Here is an 8666-nt window from a genome sequence, read left to right as displayed (position 1 = left end):
TCCTCCCCACTAGGAATTCTGGCTTGGTAAGCGGAATCCTCAAGAGGCCCACTGGAACAATCTAATGAGGTTGTGGGCAATCCGATGAGGTTGAGTTTTAGTGAGCTGTAACTACTCATTCCTTTAGCTGGAGCCCAGCCGGTGACAAGTGGCATATGGAAGTCTGTTTGCATTCCGTATTGAAGTTATTTTCATCAACTGCCATCTGATTGGGACTAGAACCGTTCCTTCCGTATTAGAGCCACCCTGTTTCTAGGATGGTTTTGAACAGCTACTGTTGAATTCCTAAGTACCTACAGCAGGCTGCTTCCCCAGGTTTTCTTTTGCTTCAGCGGGTTGAAGATCGAAGGGCAGAGGACATCAATGTTGGCAGAAATTTACTCCAAACTGTGCCTCAACGAAAGGTTCATTTCCTAACGGCTTCGCCAAGATCTCTGCCAAGTCTAGAGGGTCAGGGACAGATTTACTTGTCCTCTATCCACTGTTTTTCACCTTGCATCCTTAAAGTACAGACCATGAAACTGATCTAAATATTCCCACATGGTAAAGGAGGTATGCCCCATGGCTAGTTACTTTTGCTCCATTTGTTACAACAATCTATTTTCCCTCCTCAGCTATACAATGCTGCCTTGTCTCTTTTGCCCGAAGCAAAGAGCAGTTAGCCCTGCTCCCATGCTCTTAGTATTCCCAAGCCTGCCAGTCAAAGAGAGCTTTTCTACGGGGTGATATTTATCTTAAGTTCATCCTTTGATAAAGTTTCAGTAAAGTCGCAAGAAACCTGTAGATCTTAATTATGTCCTGTATTTCCACTGCACTGCAAACACAAGAAGGAAAGGGTACATGATCTGTTCTTGCTCTAAGGTTAGAGACTCCCCTCTATAGGTGAGAAGGCCAATCTGGTGTCTGAGGCTCACAGGCTGGGGAGATCAAGACAAGTACACTGCAAAGAAATAATTTTGCTCAGGGCTTTTGATTCATCTAGTGGAAGTGGCCTGTGCCACTGTGCTAAGATGAGGGGCCTTTTTCTTACAAGGTTTCTCTCTTCCCTCCACCTTCTTCAGTTTTAACGGTCAGTGCTTTCCTGGGCACTAGTTTGACTCTAAAACACTATGAGGAGGTAACCTCTGAATGTACCTAACTTAATGTTAACTTGGGTTTCTGCTTTATCATTTTTGCAAACCATTTCCATAGCACCTCTCAACTAAAGGTGTAATCATTACAAAATGATTACCTGCAGAAAAACGAGGACTTCTCAGGTTAAATTGGAAAATGCTCCTAAACTGCTTGATCTTCTTGGTCCAATTACATTGTTTTTAGAAATTTACCTCCCAACTTCAGCACTCCATTCTGACATACTCCCGTAAGAGTCCCAGTCTTTCCTGGAGTAGCATAGGGTAGTACTAAAGTAACAAAACCTATTACTTTAGTGTCTTTAAGAGCTAAACTATAAAGACCGATTTTGCTTTTACAAAAGCAGTATCATCAAAGCAGGGGCAAGAGTTCAGCTGGTATAAAACGTAGTGGCCCAAGTGAGACATTTTTCACATCACCATAATTCCAATGCATTAAACTGGAGTAGGCACTTGTGGATGCATTTCTTCGTCTTGGCAAAATGGATTTGATGACACAGCTTATATAATGGAGCAAATTATTACTAGTCAATAAAAGGAAGAAGTGTGGAACTCAAGAAGATGAACTGCAGAAATCTTGTAAGAGCTGCCCCAATGCCCAAGCACTGTCACCTGTGGCTCTCCTTTGGTGAAACACAAACCAAAACCATGATGTAGTGAAAGAACATGGCTTTTCTGGCCTGGAAGCGCTGAGCTGGGACCCTAATTCAGTCACTTCTGGCACCCTAGGTAAATTCATTTCTGCACTTCCACCTTTCATTTGTAAGACAGTGATCCCACCCACCAACACTTGCAGGACAGTGCCTGTGACTAAATATATTTTTTGGTCAGGAGCCTACTGTATTTAATCTGGTAATTAGGACAGATTTAGGTTGGCAACCCAGTAACATCATCAATAAAAACACATAAAAAAATTCTATGCACCAATACTTAAGAATTTAAACTGTACTTTATATTCGCTTTAAAGTTTAACACTACATTCTGATAAATCTTGGCTCTGGCTATTCTTATTCTTATCTTTAAGTCAGTAAAAGAAGAATGCAAATTATATAACAAAGGTCCCCCTCCAGCTTTGGGTTTAACAGCCACTAAAAACTAATTAGAATACTTGCAGAACAAGAACTCCAACTATGAAAGGCAAAATATGTATATTTACTTGCTTAGATTTGGGAGCCTAACTGCTCACAAAAGGATTCATAGATGTTTCTTTATTGTTAAGCTGCAACATACATGGTTTAATACAACAAAAAAACATTTAATCAAGTGAAAAATAATAAACCGAACAAATAAACACTCAAAATATTTTCCATTGGAAACATGTTAAGATGAATACGGGGTCTCATTACCATCTTACTGCAATTTTCTTATGTGTTACCAGCCTACATACCCCATGTTTTCTGTAATCATGCAGGTGTGAATGGGAGTTTGAATGATTAAATACATGAAAAGTCCGTTTACTGCAGAGAATCATTTCACAAGGCAGCCAAACTGGGTTTAGAGAACAAAATTATTCAAGAAATTCTCCACGCATTTAGGTTCATTTTAGAATCCATGAACCTTAAGCTGTTCCTCTTTGACAATGCCAACCTGCAAAACAAAATTTAACAGAATCACTCTGAGAAATGCATGATTTCACTCCTCAGAGAATAGGGAGCACTGATTATAAAAAGAATCATTGTTAATAGTCTAGTGCAACACTGTTACTTGTGGTGATAACTGTTAACAATAAACAGTTCCACACACACTTAAATACCCTGACATGCCCCAAAACTCAACTGGCTATGTAGATATAGGAATGATCAGGTCATTTGCATGGCAACATAAACTGAGTAAAAGTTCTAATGCCTTCAAAATAAGTACCAACTTTCTATTTCTCTCTCAATGAACCAATCTACCTCATTCATATATGATTTTTTTTTTTTAACTAAGTAGGAAATAATTCATGTTGCCCTTGAATACAATTTTGGAAGCAATTTCAAGGTTGTACATAAAGCACCCAATCACTCACCTCCAAAAGAAACTGGCAAATGTTTTTTCTTTGGTCACCTTGAAGCTGAATAACCTCTCCGTATTCAGGATGTTCGATCACAGTACCATTACAGGCAAATTTCTGGAGAAGTATACATTTAACATAACCGAGTCAGATACAATGAGGTTTTATTTTCACCCTAAGACCAATATTTACTATTTCAGTAGACATGATCACGTTTAAGAAACAGGTTTTATCATCTGTAATCCCCAACAACTCCCAAATCAAGTTGCAAATGAATCAGCAGGAAACATAAAGGAAATGATTTTACTTGGAGTATTAAGAACTGAGTATTATTTTAAAATGGGGGACAGCACCAATATCTGGGTGTTAAGAGAATGAAGACAGCTTTCTTGGGTCCAGTCATTTCCACCTACTCAAGCAAAGGTGTCCTATTCAGGAGTGCATCAATAACTATAGTTTAATCTTTCCTTCCCAACACCTTTACCTTTTTGAAAGCTTTCACAAGTTTCTTTTTGTCATAATCATCTGCAATGCCCTGGACAGTAGTCAGTGTCTTTCTGCCGTTCCGTTGCTGGATTCTTATATGAATGTAATCCTCAGTCCCTGCCGGGAGTAAGTCGTCACCCTTAGTTGCATCAGCAAAGGGGTCTGCAAAAGGATACAAAAAAATTCCAAAGCAGAAAAACACCTTTTAGTGAGTTATCTCCAAGTGTAGGGCACCCTACAATCTAGACAGCAAAGAAGGTTCTAGTGCTTTTTTTTTTTTTTTTTTTTTTTTTTTTTTTGCGGGTGAGGATGGGAGGGGAAAACGGAGGTGGGGTATTAACAAAACCACCCAAAGAGGCAAAAATTTAAACAGCTACGTCCGTGGGGACATTTGAAAAGAAAACGTAGTTACAGGTAGAGGTTATCATTGAACCAAGTCCTCTAATGAGAGAAAAGCGGTTTTAAAAGCCGTGATTTTACAGCTACTGTAAAAACGTGCGTCATCTCGATTACATTCTGATGACAGCAGAAACATTCAAACGTGTCCACCCCAATCGTTTCACCCTAACGGTGCCCTGAAAAAGTAAAAAAAAAAAAAAAGGAAAAAGATGCCTCTATCTACACCGACGCACACACACCTATCTGTCGGGAGGCGTCATCTTACAAATTACTACGCAAACAGAGAAGCGGGACCGCAGCCCTGTGACAGATCAGAGGCCCGGAGCCGCTTTTCAGCAAATGCCCGCAGGAGCTGCTGCGAACCCGCCCGGACCGCCAGCGGACGCGGGTCCCCGGCCCCGCATCCCGTCCGGGTGGAAGGGCAGGCCCCGGAGCGGCCGGGCGGGCTCCGCGGGAGCCGGGGGGGGCCCGGGCGGGGGGCGCCGCGGGGGGGGGGCGCGCCGCGGGGGGGGGGGCGCCGCGGGCGTCCTCGGGGAGGGGGTCGCCAGGGGCCCAGTCGCCATTTTCTGGGCGCCGAGACAAAGCCCCACTCGGGGTGCGGGAGGGCGGCGGGGGGCGCGCGGGGGCAGGGGCGGCGGCGGCCGGAGCTTACCGAAAGATTGGAGGTTCTGGATAGTGGACATGCGATACTAGTGTGAGGCCGGTGAGGGGATAAAATTCCTGCGGGGCCCGCCCGGATCACCGTGTCTGGAGGCTGCAGTGGCGAGGAAACGTAAATAAATACGGAGACGCTTCGCCCCGGGGTTGGGATTCGGCTGGAGCGGCGGCGGCGGCGGAAGCCGGGAGGAGGCAGGAAGAGGCGAAGGAGGAGGCGGAGGAAGAGGCGGCGGCCACGGAGGCAAAGACGCGAGAGAAGAGGCGGCGCTGTGGCTTCTCCCTCAAAATGGCCGATGGAGGCTATTTAGCCGCGCCCGCCGCCCCTCCCTCGTGACCCCCCCGCGCCAGGCATCCTGGGACTTGTAGTTTTCTGGAGGCGGCCGAGCCCGTCCAACCTGGAGCGGGCGGGCTTCCGGGACCGCAATTCCCGGCAGGGAGCACGCCCTCCGGCGCGGGCAGCCAGAACTGGAAGGGTTCGGGGGGCTGCGGGGCTGTCGGGGCAGAGTCCGCAGGTTTGCGGGGGCTGTGCGCTCCCGCGCTCGCGTGCTCTCCCTCGCTCCCCTTCTCTCGCCGTATAGCGGCGGCGCCGAGGGCTCGGCGGAGGGGTTCATTCTTAGTCGCCGTCGAGGCTTGGGGTAATGTAAGTTAAATCGGAGGGCAAATGCGAAACTAGCACCGCAGCCCTGGCTTTCGACTGGTCGCCGCCTCTCAGCACCCCTGTACCGCAGTTCCGTCCCCCCAGCCTGACCCCGGCGCCTGGTCCCCAGCTGCAGGAGCCGCGTTAGTCCCCGTGGAGGTGGGAGGCGAGGGAGCCCCCCGCCCCCGCTCCGGGCAGGGCTGCCCTCGGCCTGACCCCCTGGCGCCGCGGTTCTCAGGGTCCAGCGCGCATCTCCCGGAGGGTTTGATAAAACACCGATCCATGGACCTCAGAGTTTCTGTTTCAGGTCTGCGGCGTGACCCGGGACTTGGCGAATCTAACAAGCTGCTCCCGGTCTGGGAGCTTCGCCCGGGCCCCGACCTCCCGCGGGGCCAGTAGGTGTCCTCGGGGCACACCGGGAGACCCGCCTGTCTGCTGGGACGCGGGACCCCCGGTAGGATAGCGCCGCCCTAAGTGGGAGGTGAGCGCAGCAATAGTTGATGGATGCGGAGTCAGGTACCAGGGCTGTCGCGTGTTCTTTTCAAGGCAGCTACACACGGAGAACAAACCTGAGACTTTGGGGAGGGCTCACCCAGGCAGGCGCTCAATTATCAAACTTGGTTGACTTTCTGGAAGGAAGGAGAGAGACTAAAATTTAGGGATTCTTAACCTTTTTTTTTTTTCGTGTCATGGCCTGTGGACCCCTTGTGAAGCCTATGGACCCCTTCTCAGAATAGTGCTTTTAAGTGCTTAAAATAAAACACGGAGGATTACAAAGCAAACTGTTCATACTGAAATTAAAAACAATACGTTGATAAAACAGTATCGTGTCTTCGCTATGCATAAATTAACAAGATCTAGTAACAGGTCTAACAAGTACTTGAATTTCTAAAAGGTGATGAAAGATAGAGATAGATCTGACATTAGAAATGTAATATGAAAATAACTGTGCTATTAATGCCAAGTGCAGACTCTTCTAATACTGCTGTGGTGTTGCCAGTATTCATGATGGGGAAATGCTAAGTTTTGCTTAGAGGTTAAGTGAAAATGTTGATGTAATCTCCACCCCCCCCACCACCCCCATCCAATTTTTGGGATTCTCTCCAACCGGGCAGTTTTATCTATGGACCAGGGATCTGTAGGCCCCAAACTAAGAATACCTGTACTTAATTATCTTTTGTGATTAACAATGTTCTTACTGAGTGCTTACTATTTGCCTGTTAGACTTACACACAGTATTATTGATCTTCATAGCCATTCTGTGATGCAGTTAGAACTCTATTGAGATGTAGAAATGGAGGATCTCATTTGCCTTAAAAAACTCAATTCATAACTCTCAGGAATCTTACTACATTTTTAGTCTTCTAATCTTGATGTAAATGAATAATACTTTTTAAAATCCAGACTTAGGTATGTTAGAGCTGATTCTAACATTCTTTTTTGTTGTCTGTTTGTTGATCACAGCTACAGTGGTTTCTGTTCTTTGATCTTACAGCTCTATAAGCATGCTTTCATTTTTAATACTACTCTAAATGAAGTATAGACAATTATAAACAATTGCATATATGTTTCTGCTTTCTTTCATATTAGATATCCATAACCATTTTATATTACATTGTTTCTCGGAAGAAGACAGGGGTGGCCCAGTGAAGACTAAGATAACAAAGATACACAAAGGAGTTTAAAAAAAAATCCAGTAATTTAGGGATTTCATGGTCATTTCCCCTGGGAGAACTCCCTTCTACCTCCTAGTGTTGCATCAGAAACCCCCCCAGAGGGGATCCCTGGGTGGCTCAGTGGTTTAGTGCCTGCCTTGGCCCAGGTGTGATCCTGGAGTCGTGGGATCGAGTCCCATGTCAGGCTTCTTGCGTGGAGCCTGCTTCTCCCTCTGCCTGTGTCTCTGCCTCTCTCTCTCTCATGAATAAATAAAATCTTAAAAAAAAAAAAAAAAAAAAGAAACCCCCCCAGGGCCTCGGAAATCTTCAATAAAAGCCAACTATGTAGGTTAGATACAATTGTGATTGTTATATTAAAAATTCTTTGGTAGCTTTGTTTTTAGGTTTACACTGTCCAGTATGGGAACCACTTGTCACATGTGGCCACTGAGCACTTGCAGTGTGGCTGGTCCAAATTAATACATGTTCTTTGTATAAAGCACACACTGGCCTTTCAAAGATTTAAATTGTTTCAATTTTATCTGTTTCTTTTTTACTTTTTAAAGTGTGGCTACTAGAAAAATTAAAATTACATGTGGGCCCTTCACTGTTTCTAATAGACAGGGTTGGTTGAAAGTAAAAGGATTGACCTATCGGGAAAGTTATAAAAGGAATAAAGTGAAGCATTTAAAATCTAGTCTCTTTAGTTCTAGTAGGCACTAGATAGTGGAGGTGATTATTTCCTGCCTCGTGTCAGGGAGGAGTATAGATCACGTGGAGGGAAGAGTAGTAGTAGTAAGAGAATCAGGAAAGAATAGAAAAAACGTAGAAGAGTTGAAAAAATCCCCAAAGCTAGAGTTAGACCCCAGGTTGGGATCTTAACTTCCTAATGGTTAAGAAAAAGAGAAAACTATCAGGAAAATTCGTATATATCTACAGGATAAAAACATACCAGTTGTGCCGGAGGAATGACTTTGCCTGGCCCTGAGCTGCAGGAGATGTTTTTCTTGGGCCCTCATAAAGGGGACACTGTGATGTAGTGGACAGCACCCCCAGCAGTTTGCCTCCTGTGAAGACAATGGTGGGTTTTATGCAGCTGTTCTTTGTATCTGCGAGGTATGAAAATGTGCTCTCTGGTTAGAATCTTGGGTCCTCATCTGTCCTACTGTGGCGGGTGCGTGATAATGGGCCGCTCAGGTTTCCTGCTTCAGTGAGCATAATTGATCAACAGCCCTAGCCACTGCCCTGTGAATTCAGTCTTGGGTCCTGTTGAGGCCACACTTCCCATCATCTGCTCCCAGCCAGTGACTGCATGTGACAGGGATCCCAGCACAGGCCTGTTCTCTAGATGAGGGACTCTGCTGATGGGCAACTTTCACCATGACTCTCCATGGGCCTGGCTGAACTTTCCTAGCCTTAGACTGAGATCTAAGACTCTTCTTATTTACCCCCTCCTCTCTCTGTTCTTCACAGGGTCATCTCCTCTGGCTCCTTCCTCTTTCCCTCACAAATGTTCCACCAATAAATCTCCTCCACATCTAAACCCATCTCAGTGTCTGCTTCTCAAAGGACTCAAACTGATACACCTAACCCCAAGCTAGGTGGGACACAAGGTTCCGCCTCTGCAGTATACTCGCACCAAGCTTAGAGTCAACAAAAAAGAGCATGAATTTCAGTCCATCCTTGCGTTTCTAGCTTATGTACATAGG

The 8666-nt window shown here is 45.5% G+C and overlaps 1 protein-coding gene across 1 annotated transcript; it reads right to left on the bottom strand.

Annotated features, from left to right (window-relative positions):
* Positions 1-2060: 2060 nt before the first annotated feature.
* On the bottom strand, positions 2061-4949 carry EIF1B (eukaryotic translation initiation factor 1B). The gene is made up of 4 exons (XM_041733581.1): positions 4661-4949; positions 3608-3771; positions 3139-3240; positions 2061-2717 (listed from the first exon to the last, which is right to left on the bottom strand). The coding sequence occupies exons 1-4, from the start codon at positions 4689-4691 to the stop codon at positions 2673-2675; spliced, it is 342 nt and encodes a 113-aa protein (XP_041589515.1). The 5' UTR covers positions 4692-4949; the 3' UTR covers positions 2061-2672.
* Positions 4950-8666: the final 3717 nt, after the last annotated feature.

This window comes from Vulpes lagopus, chromosome 19 (genome assembly GCF_018345385.1).
Source record: "Vulpes lagopus strain Blue_001 chromosome 19, ASM1834538v1, whole genome shotgun sequence".
Classification (NCBI taxonomy): Eukaryota; Metazoa; Chordata; class Mammalia; order Carnivora; family Canidae; genus Vulpes; species Vulpes lagopus.
This window is presented reverse-complemented; position numbering and strand designations above follow the sequence as displayed.

Excerpts from the sequence above, each read along its gene's own strand:
- EIF1B (XM_041733581.1), bottom strand. The coding sequence starts at position 4,691 with ATGTCCACTATCCAGAACCTCCAATCTTTCG. Across the intron at positions 3,772-4,660 it reads CCAGAACCTCCAATCTTTCG|ACCCCTTTGCTGATGCAACT; the intron begins GTAAGCTCCGGC and ends ATCCTTTTGCAG. Across the intron at positions 3,241-3,607 it reads TTGTGAAAGCTTTCAAAAAG|AAATTTGCCTGTAATGGTAC; the intron begins GTAAAGGTGTTG and ends ATACTTCTCCAG.